Here is a 22,431-nt window from a genome sequence, read left to right as displayed (position 1 = left end):
TGTCCATGGGGCCTCCATGACCTTTCCTTGTACAGGTTGTAGCACGTATTTTTAAATTAAAATTTTCTAAAAACAGGCTTGTTGATAACTGACCTTGGCCTCAAGCTCCATTTACATTCTAATTGAACACAGCCAGGAGCTAGCTTTTATGATGAATCTTTTTCTTGTTTTTTCCTCTGCCTGTTTCCTTGTGGCTACCAGTAGCGATCTGTGAGAAAACCTTGACCTTGCTTATGAGGGAGCAAATCTGCTAACTAGAGAAAACCAACTTTAACTTTCCAACTAAAAGCATTCAACCAACCTGAATCAACAAGTTTAAAAACAACCTGTATTTTTAATTTTTGAACCCAAAAAGCCAATTGCAGTCTTTGCTGTGTTTACATATCTTTGGAATGCTTCTCTTAAGAGAGTCTCTTAGTTATCTAGTGCTACTATAACAGAAATACCACAAGTGGATGCCTTTAACAAACAGAAATTCATTCTCTCATAGTCTAGGAGGCTAGAAGTCCAAAGTCAGGGTGCCAGCTCTAGGGGAAGTCTTTCTCTTTCTGTTGGTTCTGAGGGGAGGTCCTTGTTATCAATCTTCCCCTGGTCTAGGAGCTTCTCAGCACAGGGACCCTGGGTCCAAAGGATGCACTCTGCTTCTGGCTCTTCTTTCTTGGTGGTAATGAGAGCCCTCTCCTCTCTGCTAGATTCTCTCTTTTATATCTCAGAAGAGATTGACTCAAGATAACAACCTAATCCTATCGACTGAGTCCTACTTCATTAACGTTTAACTGCCTCTAATCCTAACCTCATTAACATCACAGAGGTTAGGATTTATAGCACATAGGATAATCACATCAGATCACAGAGTGGTAGACAACCACACAATACTGGGAATCATGGCCTAGCCAAGTTGACACATTTTGGAGGAACACAATTCAGTCCATAACAATGACCCTTATTAGCTAGGGTTCTGTGGGCTGCAAGTGACAGAAACCAGCCCCAACCTGCCTCTCAGTACTGAGCAGTTTAGGGTCCCACCCAAGCCAGGGCCCCAACCATCTTCTCTCTCTTCATGTCTTAGCTCCACTCCTTTGGTGTTGGCTACCTTCTCAAGTCCCATGAGGTCTTGAGAGGATGCTGATAGCTCCTGCTCCTTCCTCTTCTCAGGCTGGGGTTATCCAATGCTCTCTAGGTCTCCTTGGCTTTGATTGGATCACATGCCCCATCCCTAAACCAATCACTCTGGCCAGGGAATGTGATTGGCTGAGATCATAGCAGGAGATGCCTAGAGGGAAATTGGGATATAAAATTCAAAAGACTGCTAAGTGAGTTCAGGCATTGCTAAGTGGGTTCACAATTGTACACTAAAGAAATGGAGCACTTAAGGTAGGAGACATGATCACTCCTTTTAGTACATTTGCGATTTGCTGGCCATGAGACTTATTTACCTAAGAGGTACCCACCCGCCCCCCAAGCGTCCCAGAACAAAAGTGAATTCCTACACCACTGCCAATAATCTCTACATTTGTTTTCTAGGAGCCTGGGGTAAAAAGCATTAGAATTTAACCCTTCTCTTCTGGCAGGGATCACAATAGAGGGTCCTGGACAGAACAAGAGAAAAATGTAGAACAAAATTCAAATTCACTCACACACAAAGACCAGTCTTGCTGGTCTAATGAGACTGGAGAAAGCCTAAGAGTATGGCCCTTGGACACCCTTTTAATTCAATACTGAAGTGACTCCTGAGGTTCAGCCTTCAGCCAAAGATTAGACAGGTCTCTAGGCCAACAATAACACACGTGAGGGACATGCTTTATAGTTCAATCATGTATGTGAGATTAGTGGACACACTAGCCCAAAAGCAAAGACGAGAAGGCAGGACAGGACAGGAAAACTGGACGAATGGAAACAGGGAACCTGGGATGGGGACGAGGAGAGTGTTAATACATTTGTGTATTAACTGTTTAATGAGAAACTAATTTGCTCTGTAAACTTTCAGCTAAATCACAATAAAATAAGAATTTAACCCTTCTCACCTTTGGCCCATTCATTCAATAAATATTAAACCAATGGGACTAGGTCATAGGAGTGATTGAGTTAAGACAGCTCCAGAGGAGGAGCAAGGACAGGATGGATGGAGATGTTAGTGCAGGGCAGGAGGGGCACCTAAGCTTCTGAAACTCAAGAAAGGAAGAAAGAATCCATGGAGAGACTGAGATATTAACAGTGGAGAGAAATCCAAAACTACACTTAAGGTACATGTTAGAGTCCCCAAACTCTGCAAATTCCCATTCCTGGTAAGAGATATAAAGTGGGCCAATGTTATCAAGAAAACTGGGCCAGATGTCCTAGGTGGATGAAGCACGGGTATCTGATTTCCCTGAACACTGTTCTCACTGACTGCAAGAGTCATTCCAGGGGAACGCAAAGGATCATTGACTTGCTACAGAAAGACGTCAAAAAGTTGGTTCAGGATCCTGAGTGAATAAAATCCATCTGAGGTTATAGAAAGCTCTGTCTGCTGGTGCTTCTATTTTGGAAGCATCCTGTCTTGTCCCTCATTGTGAGTCCCAGAGCTCATGTACTCTCCAGTCTACAGAAGGAGAAGCGTGAGCCTAGGGAGAATAGATGTGTGGCCCTGCATAGGCAACAAGCCCAGGGCTGACAGGTGTACTTAGCTTCTTACTTCAAAATTTCTGGCAAGAGAATTGAGAGGGAGGGAAAGCAACAGGGAAAGATGAGAAGAGGAGGAGAGACAAGAGGAGAGGAGAGAAAAGGAGAGGAGAGGAGGGGGGAGAGGAGAGGGGAGCGGCGAGGAGAGAGGAAAGGAGAGGGGAGGGGAGAGAGTACAGGAGAGGAGAGAGAGAAGAGGGGAGGGGAGAGGAGGAGAGAGGAGAGGGAACCGGAGAGGCGAAAAGGAGAAGGGAGAGGAAAGGAGGAGAGAAGAGGAGAGGAGAGAGGAAGGAAGGGGAGGAGAGAGGAGAGAGAAGGGGAGAGGAGGGGGAGAGAGAGAGATCTTAGACTTTGCTCCCAATTCTATCTCCACCACTGCCAGTTTGATCGTGAGCAAATTCCAAGCCTCTCCAAGCCTCATTTGTAAAGTAGGAGCAAGGAGACCTCCTCACCTGAAAAGTCACTGTGAGGACTGGGTAAATTCAGTGCAATAAATGACAGAGCTCATAAGTGTCATCATTTAACCATTTGGCAAGAAGGAGTAGCCATGAGAAACCACCGCCAAAGCATTAAACCAAGATCAAAGCCAGACATCAGCCCTTCTCAACATTTGCTTCTCCCTAGTTAGATGGATTTTGATGAGTTCTCCATTGGAAGTAGCTACAGATAGACATCTGCCCCAGGGTCAGACAATTGAAGGTGCCCACAACAGATCTTTAGGGAGCATCTACCAAGAATCAGGTGTGGGGGTGCGGAGGGTCAAAGTTTAATGAGATAGTCTGGATCCTGCCACCCACGAGCTCTTGGCCTGAGGGGGTCCAGACAGAGCAGAGGTGCCAGAGAGACACACAGCAGGGGTGGAAAGACAACAGGCTGCAGAGTTCTGCAGAGCTGTTCAGGAATCGCACTGGTTTGCTCATTCATTCTTTCAATCAATATTTGAGGGTCTATTATGTGTCAGGAAACCTTGGTGACATAGTGGTTAAGTGCTACGGTTGCTAACCAAAAGGTCAGCAGTTCAAATCCCCCAGGCACTCCTTGTAAACTCTACGGGGCAGTTCTACTCTGTCCTATAGTCAAAATCGACTCGACGGTAATGGATTTGGTTTTTTTGGTATTATGTGTTAGGAGCCCTGGTGGTGCAGTGGTTAAGAGCTCGGCTGCTAACCAAAATGTTGGCAATTGGAATTCACCAGGCACTCCTTGGAAGCCCTATGGGGCAGTTCTACTCTGACCTGTAGTGTTGCTATGAGTTGGAATTGACTCAATGGCAACGGGTTTGGTTTTTTAAAAAATTATTATTATATGTCAGAAGTCCCTGGGTGGTGCTAACCGTTAACATGCTGAGCTAGTAACCAATAGGTCCACCCAGAGGCACCTCAGAAGAAAGGCCTGGTGATCTGCTTCCAAAAAATCAACCACTGAAAACCTTATGGAGCCCAGTCCTAGTCTGGCACACATGGAGTCTCCATGCATCGAGTGAACTAGAGGCGACTGGTTTTTAGTATGTCCCAGGTGTTGATTCTAGTTGCTGAGGATACAGTGGTGAGCAAGATAGACAAAATGTCCCTAATCTCTTAAAAGTGACCTTCTATGAGCTCAGCAGTTCACAACCAAACCTGTGACCTTGGGAGAGACCGTGCTCAGCCTCAGCCCCTCCCGGAATGCTGGGTGTATTAAATGAGTTAATGCATGTGGGTGCCTGGCATAAAGGATGCATTCAGTAAATGGTGGTGTGATAGGGTGCTATGTGGCCCAAGGCAGGGACCACCATCCCAAACTTAGGGAGAATCCAGGAAGGCTTCCTGGGGGAGGTGACTCATAAGCTCAGACTTTAGGTAGCAATTATATGCCTGGAACAAAGGGGTGGAGACCATCCCAGCTGATTGTAACCTCACCTGACGCCCCTGTCTGCCGCTACAGGTCTCCTACCCGTGGGTGAGAAGCCCAACGCCCTGGCCAAGGCCACAGCCACCTTGGACCACACAGCAGCCGAACCAGTCACCCTCGCCGCCTCAGTTCCCCTTCCACCAGGGCATCCGGCCAGTGCCAGTGCAGAGGAGCTGGTCCCAGGGGTTCCCCAGGCCCACCACGGCCCAACCCAGCTACCACAAGCGGCCTGTGAGTGCCGGTGGGAAGATGTTCTCGTTTGTGGTGGATAAGGCCCACAAGTCTCCCATCATCAAGCAAGGTATTCATTGGCACTTCCGTTTGTGGCTTATGGGATGGATTTACAGCTCTGAGGGTGGTTCTTGATTTTTGCTTTTATTTATCTCTTATTCTAAAAGTAGGACATAGTCAATTGTGAACAACAAAAAATTAGGATAAACAGAAAGTAAGAAAAAAGTTAATCAGCTGCAATCCTTATCATCCTGGTCCCCCCGTTGACTTTTTGGTGTACATCCTTTCAGATTTTGTGCTGTGGCGGTATACACACATTAATAGCCCCGTGGTGAGTGTGTGCATGTGTGTACACACATGAATGTGTAGCAGGATCTAAATTTATACAGTTTGACTCAAATGTGTAGAAATATCTGTAACAGAAATCTCTCTTGCCCATGGTAGCCCTGGAAGGTTTTTAAATAGTTTATTACCATTTTACAAGTGTGAAGCAGATCAAAGTTTATCAAGGAAAGTAACTCCCCCAGAGGGGAGAGAATTTAATCTAATCTAATTTTTTTCAGTGAAATTTAAGGATTATCTCAGTGGTTATCTACTCATAGCCTGGTCACTTTGGGCCACACACAGACTTCAAGGTTTCCGTCTCTCTCCCTTCCCATCCCCCCTTGAAAACTTCATAACATTTGGGGAGGAGCTTCCTGTCTGTCACTGTCCACTTCCTGCCTCACCAGCCTCACTGGCAGAGTAACCAGGTCAACTTTGTTCCTGGGCTCGATTGTTTTAGGGCTCTAAATTTTAGGGTACTTTGTTACACAACTTTATTTCACCTTGATTTCTGGTGTCAAGGCCCAATTCTCTGCTGTCTGTCCCAGCTCCAGACCCCTCTGGGTCCCTAGGTCTCTCGGTACCTCCATACTGTCCCTTGGTCTCACTCAGGCCCATTTCACCTAGTCACTCTCCTCAGCCACTAAAATAAGCAGTATTGTTGTAAAAGATACAAACTGAGAGCAAATGAAATGTATCTCGACTGTTTACATCATCTTTATCATCATCATCATCAAATGAACCCCCATGTACCCACCACTCAAGTTAAGAAATTACTCAGCCATTTTCCCACAACATTTTATTATGAATATTTGCATACAAACAGCAAAATAAAAATAAAAAGAATTTTTTGGTGAATACCTGAATATCCACCACCTAGAGTCTATCATGAGCATTTTGCTGTAGTTGCTTTATTACATATCTGTCTATCCATCCATTAATCTATCTTATTTTTTATACATTTCAGAGTAAATTGCAGACATCTGTACACTTCCCTCTAAATACTTTAGCATGTATACCATTGACTAGAGTTCAATATTTGTTTACAGTTTTTGTCATTTTATGTAAAATTAACTTATAATGTGCATTAGTTATTAATTGTTGTTTAACAAAGTAACCCAGAACTTCAGCAACCTAAAACAACAATAAACATGTACTATCTTACACAGTTTCAGTGGATCGAGAATTTGGAAGTGGCTTTGTGGGATAGCTCTGACCCAGACTCAGGGTCTTTCATGAGATTGTAGTCAAACTGTGGGCCAGGGCTGCATTCATCTGAAGGCTTGACTAGAGCTAACAGAATGTGCTTTCAAGATGGCTTACTCACGTGGCTGTTGACAGGAGGTCTCAATTCGTCATTACGTGGACCTCTCCATAGGACTGCTTGAGTGTCCTCACAAAATGGCAGCTGGCCTCTCCAGAACAAAGTGATCTAAGAGAACAAGACAGAAGGTGCGATGTCTTTTATGATATAGCCTCAGAAGTCAAACTCCATTATTTCTACCATATCCTTGTTTGTTACACAGGCCAGCCCTATCCAATGTGAGAAGAAACTACTTATGAGTCTGAATGTCAGGAGGGAAGAATTATTGGCAGTCATTTGGAGGCTGGCTATTACAGGTTGCCCTCTAATCCCAAATGGTTCACATCCCTCCTACATGTAAAATACCCTCACCCACTTCTGAGATCCTTAAAATTCTTATCCCATTAAAGCATCAGCTCAAAGTCAAGAATCTCATTATCTAAATCAGGTCCTGGTGCACATAAGACTCATAGGGTGTAGTTCCTTCTTTTCAGCTCCTTGAGTACAGTTTCTATTGATCTGAAGACCTGTGGACTAAAGCAACAAGTTACCTGTCCTCCACACAGCCAACGTACATTCGTGGGATAGACCTGGGATAACTTCTACAGACACTCCTGTTGAAAAGGGGGAAAAACAGGAGACAAATAAGAGTCACTGGCCCATAGCAATTTTGAAATCTAGCTGGGAAAATATTGGAAGTTTCTTGATTAGGACTTGGTCCTACTCTTGCCAGAAATGATTCTCCTGTGACTCTTGGCTCTGTACTCTAGGCTCTTAGTTCTGCCCTCTGAGCAATGAAAGGTATAGTTTTATCAGCCTGCTTCCTGCCTGTAGAAGCTTGGGGGTCTAAAGGCCTCTTTTACTTGTGTAGTTTTTACTTGCAGTCCAAGCTGGCAGTGTTTTTATTGGGGTTCACTCTATTTGACAAAAGCCACACCCACAAATTTCTTTGACATAAGCCCTTCTCTACCTTGGGCTTCTGCTGAGACTTTTGAGGGACAGTACCCTTAAGCTTCTCAGAAGCCATATGGTTTGAATGAATGGTTCTCTGAAACAGCCTTCGATCTGAGTTCTTAGAAAAGGATTTTGCAGTAACACCCTTGGCTTCATCTTTAGACCATGTTTTCTTGAGAGTGCTCTTGATGTAACCTTTGACCAGAACATATTTCTTAAACTCTGTTTGCCATCTGGAGAGGCTGGGAATTTAAAACCCAGTACTTCAAGTCCTGTTTCCTTTTTGTTTATCAGTTCTTCCTTTAGCTTAAGGAGACTTGGTGGCACAGTGGTTAAGCACTCGGCTGCTAACCGAAGGTTGGCAGTTCAAACCCACCAGCCGCTCCTTGGGAGAAAGATGTGGCAGTCCGCTTCCAGCCTTGGAAACCCTTTGGGGCAGTTCTACTCTGTCCTATAGGATCACTATGAGTCAAAATGGACTCAATGGCAATGGGTTTGTTCCCCCCCCCAACCCCCACTTTAGCTTATCTCTCTCCTCTGATATTTTAGTGTAAATAGCAAGAAGTAACCTTCCAACACTCTGCCTGGAAATCTCTTTAGCTAGAATACCCAGTTCATTGGGTATATTTTCTACTGTCCACATTACCACAGGCAGCATGTTATGAAATTTTCTGCTGCTATATAATGAGGAAAGAACTGAAGAAAAAATGTAAGCCTCGAATTGCAGTATTGGAGGATTCTACAGGAAAAATATTAAACAACGCAGGAAGCATCAAAAGAAGATGGAAGGAATACACAGAATCACTAGATCAAAAAGAATCGGTCGACGTTCAACCATTTAAGGAGGTAGCATATGATCAAGAACCAATGGTACCGAAGGAAGAGGTTGAAGCCACACTGAAGGCACTGGTGAAAAACAAGCCTCCAGGAACTGCTGGAATACCGATTGAGATGTTTCAACAAATGGATGCAGTGCTGGAAGCACTCATTTGTCTATTCCAAGAAATTTAGAAGACAGCTACCTGGCCAACTGACTGAAAGAGATCTGTATTTGTACCCATTCCAAAGAAAGGTGATCCAACAGAATTCGGAAGTTATCTAACAATATCATTAATATCACATGCAAATAAAATTTTGTTGAAGATCATTCAAAAGTGGCTGCAACAGTGTATCAATAGAGAACTGCCAGAAATTCAAGCCAGATTCAGAAGAGGACGTGGAACCAGGAATATCATTGCTGGTGTCAGATGGATCATGGCTGAAAGCAGAGAATACCAGAAAGATGTTTACCTGTGTTTTATTGACTATGCAAAGGCATTTAACTGTGTGGATCATAACAAATTATGAGTAACATTTCAAAGAATGGGAATTCCAGAACACTTAATTGTGCTCATGAGGATCCTGTACATAGATCAAGAGGCCCCCCCCCCCGCCAAAAAAAAATCAAACCCTTTGCCGTCGAGTTGATTCTGACTGATAGTGACTCTATACGACAGAGTAGAACTGCCCCATAGAATTTCCAAGAAGCACCTGGTGGATTTTAACTGCCAACCTTTTGGTTAGCAGTCATAGCACTTAACCACTATGCCACCAGTGTTTCCGGTCAAGAGGCAGTCATTCGAAAAGAACAAGCGGATACCGCCTGCTTTAAAGTAAAGAAAGGTGTGTGTCAGAGTTGTATCCTTTCACCATACTTATTCAATCTGTATGCTGAGCAAATAATTCAAAAAGCTGGACTGTATGAAGAAGAACATGGCATCAGAATTGGAGGAAGATTCTAACAACCTGCAATATGCAGATGACACAACCTTGCTTGCTGAAAGTGAAGAGGAGTTGAAGCACTTACTGATGAAGATTAAAGACCACAGCCTTCAGTATGGATTACACCTCAACATAAAACAAAAAATCCTCACAACTAAACCAATAAGCAACATCATGATACAGACAGAAAATTCTGAAGTTGTCAAGGATTTCATTTTATTTGGATCCACAAGCAATGCCCATGGAAGCAGCAGTCAAGAAATCAAAAGATGCATTGCATTAGACAAATCTGCTGCAAAAGACCTCTTTAAAGAGTTAAAAAGCTAAGATGTCACTTTAAGGACTAAGGTTCGCCTGACCCCCGCCATGGTATTTTCAATCACCTCATATGCATGTGAAAACTGGATAATGAATAAGGAAGACCGAAGAATTGATGCCTTTGAATCATGGTGTTGGCAAAGAATATTGAATATACCGTGGACTGCCAGAAGAATGAACAAATTTGTCTTGGAAGAAGTACAACCAGAATGCTCCTTAGAAGCAACGACAGCAAGACTTCGTCTCACATACTTTGGACATGTTATCAGGAGGGACCAGTCCCTAGAGAAGGACATCATGCTTGGTAAAGTAGAGGGTCAGCAAAAAAGAGGAAGATCCTCAATGAGATGGATTGACACAATGGCTGCAACAACGGGCTCAAGCATAACAATGATTGTGAGGATGGCACAGGACCAGATAGTGTTTCGTTCTGTTGTACATAGGGTCGCTATGAGTCAGAACCAACTCATAACAACAACAACAACACATAACAAAGATCCCCTTTCCCTCAATTTTCAATAACAGTTTCCTCATTTTCTTTTAAGCTTTCACTCTTTGCTTCCTCAAGGGCCATCAGGTTTTTATTAACAGACTCTTCAGTGCTCTTCCGGTGTTCAATAAAATTCTCTTCCAGAGTCCTTCCAGCTACTGCCCACTATCCCATCCCAAAGCCACTCCCACATTTTAGGGTTTTGTTAAATAGCACCCCACTCCTAGTGCCCAATTTGCTGTTTATTACTGCATAATAAATTACCCCAAGACTTAGTGGCCTAAAACAACAATAATTATTATCTCACACACTTTCTGAGGGTCAAGAATTCAGGAGTTTAGCTGGGTTGTTCTGGATCAGGGTCTCTCATGAGGTTGCCGTCAACCTGTCAGCTGGGATTAGTGTCACATGAAGGTTTGACTGAAGTTGAAGAACCCATCTCCAAGATGGCAGCCACGTGGCTGTTGATACGAGGTCTTAGTTCTTCACCACATGGACCTCTCCATAGGCTGCTTAAGTGAAAAGGCAGCTGGCTTCCTCCAGAACAACTGATCCAAGAGAGCAAGGCAGAAACCACAATGTCTTTTGTGATCTAGCTTCAGAGGTCAAACTCCATCATTTCTGCAATACTCTGTGGGTTACCTAGATTGTCCCTATCCATTGTTGGTGAGGACTCTACAATTATGTGAATACCAGGAGACAGGAGTCATTGGGCCCATCTTGGAGGCTGGCTATCACGCAATGAAATGCGCAAATCCTAAGCGTACACTCATTGAGTTTTGACAACTGTATATATCTATGTAATCAAAACCCCTATCAAGTTCCAAGAAAAGTTCCCTTGTGTCCCATCCTAGTCAGTCCTTATCCCCCCCGCAGAAACAATCACTTTCATGATTTTTTTTACACCACGGATTATATTTTTTCAGTTCTAGAATCTCAAATAAATAACATCGTGTAGTATATGTCCTTTTGTGTAAGCCTTTTTTTCACTCAGCATAACGTTTTTGAGATTCATCCATGGTGTGTGTACCACTAGATTGTTCGTTTTTATTGTTGAGTAGTATTCCATTGTATAAAAAAAAGAAAAAGGAGCCCGGTGTGGCACAGTGGTTAAGAGCTTGGCAGCTAACCAAAAGGTCAGCAGTTCAAATCCACCAGCTGCTCCTTGGAAACCATATAGGGCAGTTCTATTCTGTCCTATAGGGTCGCTATGGGTCAGCATCGACTCTATGGCAACGAGTTTTTTTTTTATTATTTTATCACATTGTATGAATGTATCACAGTTTGTTTATCCAAACTGGGCTGTTTCTTTTCCCTTCTCCTTCTTCTTTGTACTCAGCTATTTTTATTTTTCCAATATTTAAACTGTTTCCACGTGTTTTGCAATGTTTCTCCAGTACCATGCTGAACTTGGGGTTAAAAAAAAATAGGCTTCTCTAATCTCTGTGGGAAGTGAAGAAGAAGTTCTATGACTTAGAGACCCTGAGCTCTATCTGGGCTTTTCTATCACAGCCTCCAACCTGGATGTCATTTGGGTTGAGAGGGGACCATGATGCCTGATTCACCTTCATTCTCTGAGTCTCTGCACCACCCCTGACCCCTAGCTCAGTCGAATGGCCTTCATCTTCCTTGGAGTGGGAATCTCCCTCATATGGGGCTTTGGGCCTCTCTACCCCATGCTTTGGTGTAAACTCTATGTTCCAGTCTTCCAGGCTGGATTTGAGAAAATCCTTTCCTCTCTCAACAAAGCCTGGGCTCTTCAAATCAAAATTCCTTGCTTTTAGACTGTTGCCTTGCTTTAGATTTGAAAAACACTACTTGGACACTCAAAGCCAAGGACTTATTTATTCCAGATCAGGGTTTCTCAATCCTACACTACTGACATTTTGGACCAAATACTTCTTTGTTGTCAGAGGCTGCCCCGTACACCGTAAAATATTTAGCAGCATCCCTGGCCTCCATCTACTAGATGGCAGTAGTAGTCCCTACCACCACCACCACCCCCGCCCCTGGTTGTGACATTCAAAAATGTTCCCATACATTGCCAAAGGTCCCCTGGGTGCAAAATAACCCCAGTTGAGAACCTCTGTTCTGGGTGGTGTTCACCCTTCTCTTTCCACAGGTAATAAAGCCTCAGCTCTAAGGCTGAATCTTAATGGCAAGAGTTCATGGGCGGGGTGGGAGGAAGAATTACTGAGAACAGAGAATACATGGGGTAGTTTTTTTAAAAAATATTATCCCGATTCACACATATTTTTTTCTAACAATGGGATCATTTGAATTTAACATTGGTAACTTGCTTTTTTAAAATTCAACAATATATCACAAATGTCTTTCTTCTTCAATAAATTTACTGCATAAAGGTTAAGAGCATGGGTTCTGAATCTAACAAACCCAGGTTTAAATCTTGACTCTACCACCTTGGGAAAATGAATTGACATCTCTGTGCTTCAGATTCCTCATTTGCGAAACGGAGATGATGCTAATAATGTCTATCTCATTTAGTTGTGAAGATGAACTGGGATCCTGAACCTCAGTGCTTAGCACAGCACCTGCACTCAGTAAATACACAATAAGCATTACATTTAAAATTTAAATTGTTATTATCCATGATTGTTATTTAACTTGTAGGTATAATTTACAATGTGTAGACCCAAAAACCCATTGCTATCGAGTTGATTCTAACTCACAGTGACTCTATAGGACAGAGTAGAACTGCCCCCATAGGGTTTCCAGAGCGGCTGGTGGATTCCAACTGCTGACCTTTTGGTTAGTAGCCCAGCTATTAACTACTGAGCCACCAGGGCTCCAGGATATGTAGAAACCCAGTCTAAATCCTAAACAGGTCACACTCTGGCACAGTTAAGTACACACATGCCCAAATGCTTTCTCCTGGTGAGGGCTGGTAATCAGCTGATAAGTACACGACAGCCAGCTGGTTGTTAAAATATTAAAGTAACTTTCCTATCGCTTGGCAAATGGCTGCTGCTGTCTGTCACCTTCTTAAAGTGCCTCTGTTCCCACTCCTGCCACCCCACCACCCTGGCCATCAAGGCCCTTGCTCGAATCCTCCCCAGTGGAACCTCCGAATGATCCAGCAACTAGGAGATTGTTTTAAACTGAGTTAAGCCAGTTTGGTTGTGCACAGCCATTAGATTCTTTTTTATAGGTAACAGTAGCCAGCAGAGAAGTTACCGGTGGGTGAGGGGTAATTGCTCTAGCACCTCCCTGCCTGGTTATAAGGAAAGCAAGTCTCAGGTCAAAGTCCACTCCTCTACACAGACTTTTTTTTGTTTTTTTTAAATTGTGCTTTAGATGAAGGTTTACAGAGCCTATTGTTTTTTGGCCTTAGTTGCCAGTTCTGCGACATGTCAACACTCCCCCGTTCTCTACCTTGGGTTCCCCATTTCCATTCGTCCAGCTTTCCTGTCCCCTCCTGCCTTCTCCTCCTTGCCCCTGGGCTGGTGTGCCCATTTAGTCTTGTATACATGGTTGAGGTATGTGTGTTACTGTTTGTTTTATGGGCCTGTCTAATCTTTGGCTGAAGGGTGAACCTCCAGAGTGACTTCAGTACTGAGTTAAAAGGGAGTCCGGGGGCCATACTCTCAGGGTTTCTCCAGTCTCCATCAGACCAGTAGGTCTGGTCTTTTTTTGTGAGTTTGAAATTTGTTCTACATTTTTCTCCAGCTCCATCTGTTGTGATCCCTGTCAGAGCAGTCAGTGGTGTTAGCCAGGCACCATCTAGTTGTGCTGGATTCAGTCTGGTGGAGGCTGTGGTACTTGTGGTCCATTAGTCTTTTGGACTAATCTTTCCCTTGTGTCTTTGGTTTTCTTCATTCTCACTTGCTCCAGATGGGGTGGGACCAGTGGGGTATTTTAGATGGACGCTCACAAGCTTTTAAGACCCCAGACGCTACTCGCCAAAGTAGGATGTAGAACATTTTCTTTATAAGCTATGTTATTCCAGTTGAACTAGATGTCCCCCGAGACCATGGTCCCCAGCCCTCAGCCCAGTAATTTGGTCCCTCAGGGAGTCTGGATGTGCCTATGAAGCTTCTATGACTTTGCCTTGGTCAAGTTGTGCTGGCTTTACTTTCTTACCCTTCACCAGAGTTACCACTTACCTGTTGTCTAGTTAGTGTTTTTCCATCTCCATCCCTGCCCTCCCTCATAACTATCAAAGATTGTTTCTTTCTGTGTGTAAACCTTTGCATGAGTTTTTATAATAGTGGTCCCATACAGTATTTGTCCTTTTGTGATTGACTTATTACACTCAGCATAGTGCCCTCCAGATTCATCCATGTTGTGAGATGTTTTGCAGATTCATCCTTGTTCTTTATCATTGCATAGTACTCCATTGTGTGTATGCACCATAGTTTGTTTATCCATTCATCTGTTGATGGGCATTTCGGTTGTTTATATATTTTTGCTATTGTGAATAATGCTGCAGTGAACATGAGTGTGCATATGTCTATTCGATCTACACAGACTTTTGAGGGCAGTGTGGTTCAGTGATAGAATTCTCCCCTTCCATGTGGAAGGCTCAGGTTCTGTTCCTGGTCAATGTACCTCATGTGCAGCCACTACCCATCTTTCGGTGAAGGCTTACATGTTATGATGCTACACAGCAGTTTAATCTCTCTGTGTTCTACTTAGCACATCTGTAAAATGGGATTAATAATGAGGCTCATTTTGAGGAACACAGTGGTAAGCTAGCTGACATATAGTCCCCAAACTCATAGAACTTACCGTCTTGTCAGTAAAACAAGCATTAACTAAAAAAATCACAGAAAAACAGCTATGATATGGTGACCATGCTGACACCAGGTAGGAGAGGTACACAGTGCCCTGTGAGTCACCTGACTTAGCTGGGGGGTCGGGAAGGTATTCTTAAGGGAGTGACACTGAAGCTAAGCCCTGAAAGGCAAGTCAACATTCACTAAGTGAAGAGGGGGAGAGGGGACAGTATATGCGAAGGCCCTATGGTAGATGGTAGAAGAGGCTGTGTATGCAGAGGCCCTGAGGTGGGTGATGGAAGGAACTGTGTGTGCAGAGGCCTTGTAGTGGGTGGCAGAAGGGACTGTCTATGCAGAGGCCCTATGATGGGTGATGGAAGGGACTGTGTGTGCAGAGTCCCTGTGGTGGGAGACGGAAGGGACTGTGTGTGCAGAGTCCCTGTGGTGGGTGGTGGGAGACGGAAGGGACTGCGTGTGCAGAGGCCCTGTGGTGGGAGACAGAAGGGACTGTGTGTGCAGAGGCCCTGTGGTGGGAGACGGAAGGGACTGTGTGTGCAGAGTCCCTGTGGTGGGAGACGGGAGGGACTGTGTGTGCAGAGTCCCTGTGGTGGATGGTGGGAGGGACTGTGTGTGCAGAGGCCCTGTGATGGGAGACGGAAGGGACTGTGTGTGCAGAGTCCCTGTGGTGGGAGACGGGAGGGACTGTGTGTGCAGAGGCCCTGTGGTGGGTGGTGGGGGCGGGGTGAGTGCCAGGAGATGGTCAGGGTGTCTAAGAAATGAGATACAGGAGGAACATAGCAGGAACCAGGCCTCAAAAAAAAAAGCAGTGGGAAGTCACAGCAGGGTGCTAGGCAGGAAGGAAGCATGATCCAAGGTCTGGCTACAACCAGGAGGAGTTTGAATACATTTGACACCACAGGGTAACAGACTTGGGTCTTACTGAGAAGGAGTCTCCTCGTTTCTGCTTTGGAAGAGTTTGGTTTGACAGGCTTGATTTATTGCCTATAAAGAACACATAAGAGACTCAGCCCATTAAAAAGCAGAATGAGGACTTTTCTATGATCCCAGCTTGTCCTGAGGCATAGAGAGCAAGGGAGGGTTGGGAGTTCAGCCCATTTTCCTCATGTGGCCCTGGGAAACACTCCGGCCAGGCCCGGCGGTGGCAACTCTCAAGGCCATACATTCCCCAGGCTCCACGGGGCCATTGCCTGTGCCTACTAGCCGTCCCAGGGTCCACAGACAAGTTTGAGACCTGGGGAGAAAAATCATTGGCTCTAAAATTCATAAATACAAAATGCAGAATTAAAAATGAATAAATGATTAAATAAATATCCGCAAATGTGACGGTGCAGACTTCATTAACTGTTAATGTTAACATTCATTAATGTTTCATTACATTTGAAAACAATTGGTTCGATTTCTCACTTCACAAGAAGACAGAGAACGAGCAGTGATTGCCCAGAAATCATAGCCAGTTGAAAGTTAAAAAATTCCTTAGAGTCAAGGAATCTCAGAAGCAGAATTCTAGAAATCCTTTCAAAATTTCTACACACACACACACAAAATGTATTCAGTGTTGATGTGAATGAATTGTAATATGTTTGATATGATATATGGTGGGAACCTCCAAAGATAACAATGCCAGAATCCCTGAAAGTCATCTAAACAGCTATTGAAACATCGGGGGTTAAGTAAGAAAAAAGAATCAGAAAAACCTAAATACCCTTCAAGTGGATCCTAGTTAAGTAAGTTCTGATGCATTTGTACCATGGACTACAGTGCTACTGTTAAAAAAAATGTGGGACAGCTACAAATATTGCCATGAGAAGATGTCTTTGCTACATCGTCAAGTAAGAAAAGCAAGTTGGAAAAGAATATCTGTAATATAGTTCCATTTTTTTTAATGATATAAATTTTAAATGTATATAATTGCAATAAAAATAGCTAATATTAATGCTAAATGCTTTATATCAGGAGCCAGCAAATTTTTTCTGCAAATAGCCAGATAGTAAATATTTTAGGTTTTGTGGGTCATACGGTCTCTGTTGCAACTACTCAAGTCTGCCTTTGTAGCGCAAAAGCGGCCATAGACAATATGGAAACAAATGATGGTAGCTGTGTTACAATAAAACTTTATTTACAAAAATATGTTATGGGCCAGATTTGGCCCCAGGGCCGTAGTTTGCCAACCCCAGCTCTAAATAATTGTTTAATCCTCACAATGACTGTTTAATAGAAACTATTAGTGTCACTAAGTTATCTATGTGGAAACTAAGGTTTAGGGAGATTAAATGACCTGCCTAAGGTCATCAGCTAGTATGTGGCATAGAAAAAATTCTGGAATGGGACACATCAAAGTGAACAACAGTGCAGTTAGCATTGGGGAAGAGGAATGAGGCAGGGCTTCCCCTTTCAATATTTCTGTAATGCTTTCATTGTTTTTCAATGACCATATACACCACTTTACAAGTTATATAAGATGTAAATCACAAGGGGAAATGAACTTGAAGGTTAATCTGGAAATAGTCTTCAAGGCCTTAGGGAAACTCACAGTTCTGTTTTGTACCCTCTGTTGACCTTGTGCACTAGTGTGGACCAGTGCTGTGGATCTGCCTGGACAAGGAGTGGCTGAGAGACCTCCTGGGGCAGGACCTCCCAGGGAGACATATGCTGATCAGGACCTGGCCCAGCAAGATAAGGTGAGGGGCCTTGGGAGGGACAGAGCTACAGCAGCAAGTGGACTGGATGGACCATGGAGGGACTTGGCCACTGCCTCCTGCAGTTCTCTGTGACCTGGAAGTGCCTTTTTTCTTTGCTTCCATAAAAAAAAAAAAAATTGCCATCAAGTCGATTCCAACTCACAGCGACCTTATAGGACAGAGTAGAACTGCCTCATTGAGTTTCCAAGGCTGTAATCTTTACAGAAGCAGACTGTCACATCTTTCTCCTGGAGCGGCTGGTGGGTCCAAACAGCTGACCTTTCGTTTAGCAGACGAGTGCTTAACCACTGTGCTATCAAGGCTCCTTCCTTCCAAGAAACCACCTCGTATTCCTAGGAGATTCAACCAAGGTTTTGTTCATTTTATCCCAAATAACAACAACATCCACAGCCACCGGTTATTGATCACCTACTGTGTGCTGGACTGTGTCCTGTGCACCTCACATTCTTTAGCTCATCTAATCTCCCCAGTCTTGAAAAGAGATTTTTTTGCCCTCACTTTACAGATGAGGAAACTGAAGCTCCGAGAGGTCAAGTAATTTGCCCAAGGCTGCACAGTGCAAGGGACAGAATTGAGATCCAAGCCCAGGTCTGGTTGACTTCTAAGCTAGTACTTCCAACTTCCACAACAGTAACTATCACACAGTCAACCATGAGTGATGGAAAACACATTTCCTAACAGGAGGAAGGGAGAGCTGAGGTCAGAGGACTCCGTGAAGGAGAGAGACTTGTTGAAGAACCAGAGAGGTTTAGAGAGTGAAACAGGAATGGGAGCCAGAATAAGTGAGTGCAGGTAGTCCTGCGAAGGACTCAGGTTGGTTTCTCCCCAGTGAGCCACAACCCGGAAATTCTTAAAGAAGCAATCCGGCAGTATCTTGCTTTCCTTAAGGATCAGGCCTTGAGCCAGCAGTGGTTCTTGGAGTCTGTAAAGACCAGACCCATCTGGGGTTCTGTTTAGACATAGGAATGACATGTCTGGGAATCTGCAACTTCAGGTTACAGGTGGTCCTGATGCAGGCGTCCTGGGACCTGCATCAGACTTGGGGAGATACTGCTGTAAGATGAGAAGCCAGGCTAGGAGGCTGTTATGGACTGGACTGTGTCCCCCCACCCCTTCCCCAAAATTTGTATTGGAACACTAACCCCTATACATGTGGATGTAATCCCATCTGGGAATAGGGTTTTCTTTGTTATGTTAATGAGGCTATATCCGTACAGGGTATGTTTTAAGCCAATCACTTTCAAGATACAAAAGGAGAAGTTTAGGCATCACAGCAAACAAGCATAGATGGGGAAAGATAGATGTCACATGAAGATCACCAAGGAACCAAGGAACAGAAACAGTTAAGAGACAAGGACCTTCCCCCAGAGCCAACAGAGAGAAAGCCTTCCCCCAGAGCTGGCACCCTGACTTTGGACTTCTAGCCTCCTAAACTGTGAGAAAATAAATTTGTTCGTTAAAGCCACCCACTTGTGGTATTTCTGCTATAGCGGTACCACTTGAGATAGATGCTGTATGAGGTATCTGTGGCTGTGTAACAAGCCATCCCAAAGCTTAGTGCCTTAAAATTGCAATGTATTATTTCTCACCATTCTTCACTTGACTTGGAAAGTTCTTCTGCTGGTATCTCCTTGTCTCATTCCTGCAACTACAGTCAGCTGGTGGCTTAACCTAGGCCGATGCTCTAAGATGGCCCCATCCCCATGTCTGGGATCTCAGCCAGGATGCCTGGAATGGCGGCCTCTCTCTGCACACGGTCTTTTACCCCAGGAGTCTTCACAACACAGTGGCCTCAGGTTCCCAGAGAGTGAAGGCGGAAGCTATACAACCTCTTGAGAGTGTGCTTGGAAATCTTTCGACATCACTCCCACCAATTCTCTTAGTCAAAGTCACAGGGCCAGTCCAGATTTAAGAGGTGGGAAAATAGACTTCACCACTTAATGGCAGCAACTGCAAAGTATTTGTAGCCATTTTTAAATCTACTACATTTGTTACACTGGAAATGCAATATAACCACATTTATCATTTTTTTCTATTTATGAGCCATTAATGCCCTGACCTGCCAGGATTCTTTTGGGTGCAACTGACAATAAACAAATAGGCTTTTTTAAAAAAGCATTTATTGGCTCCTCATGTTATTGGAAAATTTCAAGGCCAGATAGCTTCAGGCATCGCTGGATCCAGGAGCTTAGATGGTATCGTCAGAATTTTACCCATTACAAATCTCTCTGCTCTCTTTCCCTTGTAGTTTGCCTTTCCCCAGCAGACTGGCTTAAAGTATTGGAAAAGATGGCCACAAGCAACCCCAAGCCTATAAAGTTAAAGTTTTTGATCCAAAAGGAAGCGAGATTATTTCTCTTGCACATGTGGACGTGGGACAGGAAGGAGCTAGACATATGATTGACAGTCCTACCAAGACCCCATGGAAAGGCCCAGAGTCCTCACCAGAATGGCAGAGACAGCAGCTGTACGCTACCCCCTGCAGGTTTCTCTGTATTCGAGCACCAGCACAGGGCCTGGCACATAGTAAATGCTCAATAAATGTTGCTGCATGAATAATGAATAAGCACCTGACTGAGCATGAGGCTTTGGATGACCACAATTGGGTGTAGAAGGGGGCTGCTCAGGAACACCAAATCTGTTTGAGGCTGTCCCTTGAAAGTTTGCCACAGGCATTCTCAAGGACCCAAGGAAAGGCCCTTGGTGGCAGTGAGCCAAATACCAAATGGGCTCCTACTTGACCAAAACCCTCTGCTTCCTCAGATCACAGAGCTGGAAGGTCATGCACCCTATGCAATAAGCCCACCTAGAAGGTTCCTGCACCCCACGCAATGAGCCCACCTAGAAACCACCCATTTACCTCCTTCTCACCGATGGAGAATCGTTGGAAGAGCAGGGACTTCTTTAAAAGCAGTTGATCTTAATGGGCACCGGGGTTTCCTATTGGGGTGATGAGAATGTTCTGGAACTAGACAGAGGTGGTGGTTGCTCAACATTGTGACTGTACTAAATGTCACTAAATTGTGGACTTTAAAATGGTTCATTTCAGGTTTGTAAGAATTTCACCTTAATCAAAAAAAAAAAAAATACAGTTGACCAGAAATTCTGTAACTGCCTATGACAGTACATCTGGAGAATTTCTTTTTTCAGCCTTCCTGACATTTTATTGATGACGTCTGGTGATAAGTGTTGTGAATTCCCCCCCACCCCCGTCTTTTTTGGAGAAAGCTAACAAATTCTTTGGCTGCAGTGCTTTTTCTTTTGGAGAGGTGGAGGACTGGGTTAATTATACCTCAGGGGAAAATCTGCGAGCAATTTATTTTTTCCCAACCTGGAGTTTACATAAGCCCACACAAATAAATTACCATTCCTCTGTCATTTGGAGCCCTGGTGGTGCAGTGGTTAAGAGCTTGGCTGCTCACCAAGAGGTCGGCAGTTCAAATCCACCATCTGCTCCTTGGAAACCCTATGCGGCAGTTCTGCTCTCTCCTATAGGGTCACTAGGGGTCAAAATCGACTCGACAGCAACGGGTTTGGGTTTTTGGTTTTCTCTCCTTTACTTTCCAGGCTCATTTACCTGGTATGTATTTTTATGTGAATAACCGACCGGGCATAGGGAGTACCAGAAGAGAAGAAAGAGAAAAGAAATATTTCAGAATTTATAAAACATTTTTAATTTTTTTCAAATTAAAAAAATAGTCCCCATTACAGTCAGAATGTGGTCAAATAAAACACCCTTGCTTCAGTCATTTTTCAAATTACCTTTCCTAGGTCCCCAGTGCACAAGCAGGGGCCCGGAAAGTTAACACCAAAAAGTATTGTAAATAAACTTTCTGGCAACAAAAGTTCCCATGTGGGATGGTTATTCTTGATATGAAAGTATCATTTTAGGGGAAAGGCAAGTTTCAGTACCTGTGAGGTATAAAAACCCTCTATAGGAGGACTGTGGAGACTTGGTGGCTCAGTGGTTAAGAGCTCAGCTGCTAATCAAAAGGTCGGCAGTTCGAATCTGCTAGCCGCTCCTTGGAAACCCCATAGGGTAGTTCTGCTCTGCCTGTAGGGTCTCTGTGAGTTGGAATTGACTCGACAGCAATGGGTTTGGTTTTATACAGGTCCCTGGGTAGAGCAAACGGTTTGCACTCGACTACCAACTTAAAGGTGGGCAGTTGGAACCCACCCAGCAGCACCTCGGGAGAAAGGCCTGGCGATCTGCTTCCGTAAAGTTAGAGCCAAGAAAACCTATGGAGCAGTTTTGCCCTGTAACACATAGGGTCACCATGAGTCAGGATTGACTCAAGGGTAATGGATATGGAAGGCTATATAACATGTTGCTGTCGAGTCGATTCCAACTCAGGGTGACCCCATGTGTGTAGAGTAGAACACCCCTCCATAGGATTTTCAAGGCTGTGACCTTTTAGAAGGAGATTGCCAGAGCTTTCTTCTGAGGCTTTTCTGGGTGGGTTCAAACTGCCAATCTTTCAGTTAGTAACTGAGCACTTAACCATTTGCGCCCCCCAGGGACTTCTTGGGAGCCTGTATACAAGTATATAATTGTAACCCAACTCTTGTATCTGTGAGGTTTTCCAAGTGACAGACATAGCCCTGAGTGTCTGCCTTTTCCCTCCCCGCCTGCCTTCACCTTCCCAAAGAATGTTACTGTATTTTTCCTTGCACACACCTAGTAAACTTCCTATCTCATCTCTACTCAGGATGAAATCATTCTGCTGCTGGGAAAAGAAGTCAGCCGTCTCTCCGATTTTGAAATTGAATCCAAATACAAAGATGCCATGATAGCCAACCTGCAGAACGAAGTGGCTGAAATGACTCAGAAGCTGTCGGCGGTGGCAACCCCCAGGCCGAATGATCCGGCAGTATCACAGAAGCCTCAGGTTCCGGATGAGGGCATCGACGCCAGAGAGAGAGAGATCCAGAGCTTGAAAGGCCAGGTAGAATGCAGAGACAAGTTATCCCTGTCCTCAGAGCCGCAACAACAGGGTGACAACTCTTGGGGTAGACCTGGGGACCACCAAGGCAAGCATGACT

The 22,431-nt window shown here is 44.2% G+C and overlaps 1 protein-coding gene across 1 annotated transcript in view; it reads left to right on the top strand.

The window, feature by feature from the left end:
• Positions 1-22,431, top strand: part of FHAD1 (forkhead associated phosphopeptide binding domain 1) — a 201,272-nt gene that overhangs the window by 74,458 nt on the left and 104,383 nt on the right. The window contains exons 4-6 of the mRNA XM_023732166.1: positions 4,585-4,852; positions 17,258-17,367; positions 22,098-22,334. Of these exons, the coding sequence (XP_023587934.1) occupies positions 4,585-4,852; positions 17,258-17,367; positions 22,098-22,334 (615 nt within the window). The remainder of the gene's footprint in view (positions 1-4,584; positions 4,853-17,257; positions 17,368-22,097; positions 22,335-22,431) is intronic.

The sequence above is a fragment of the Trichechus manatus genome, unplaced genomic scaffold (assembly GCF_000243295.1).
Source record: "Trichechus manatus latirostris isolate Lorelei unplaced genomic scaffold, TriManLat1.0 scaffold00048, whole genome shotgun sequence".
Classification (NCBI taxonomy): Eukaryota; Metazoa; Chordata; class Mammalia; order Sirenia; family Trichechidae; genus Trichechus; species Trichechus manatus.
The sequence above is the reverse complement of the archived record's forward strand: the minus strand, read 5'-3'. Positions and strand labels throughout refer to the sequence as shown.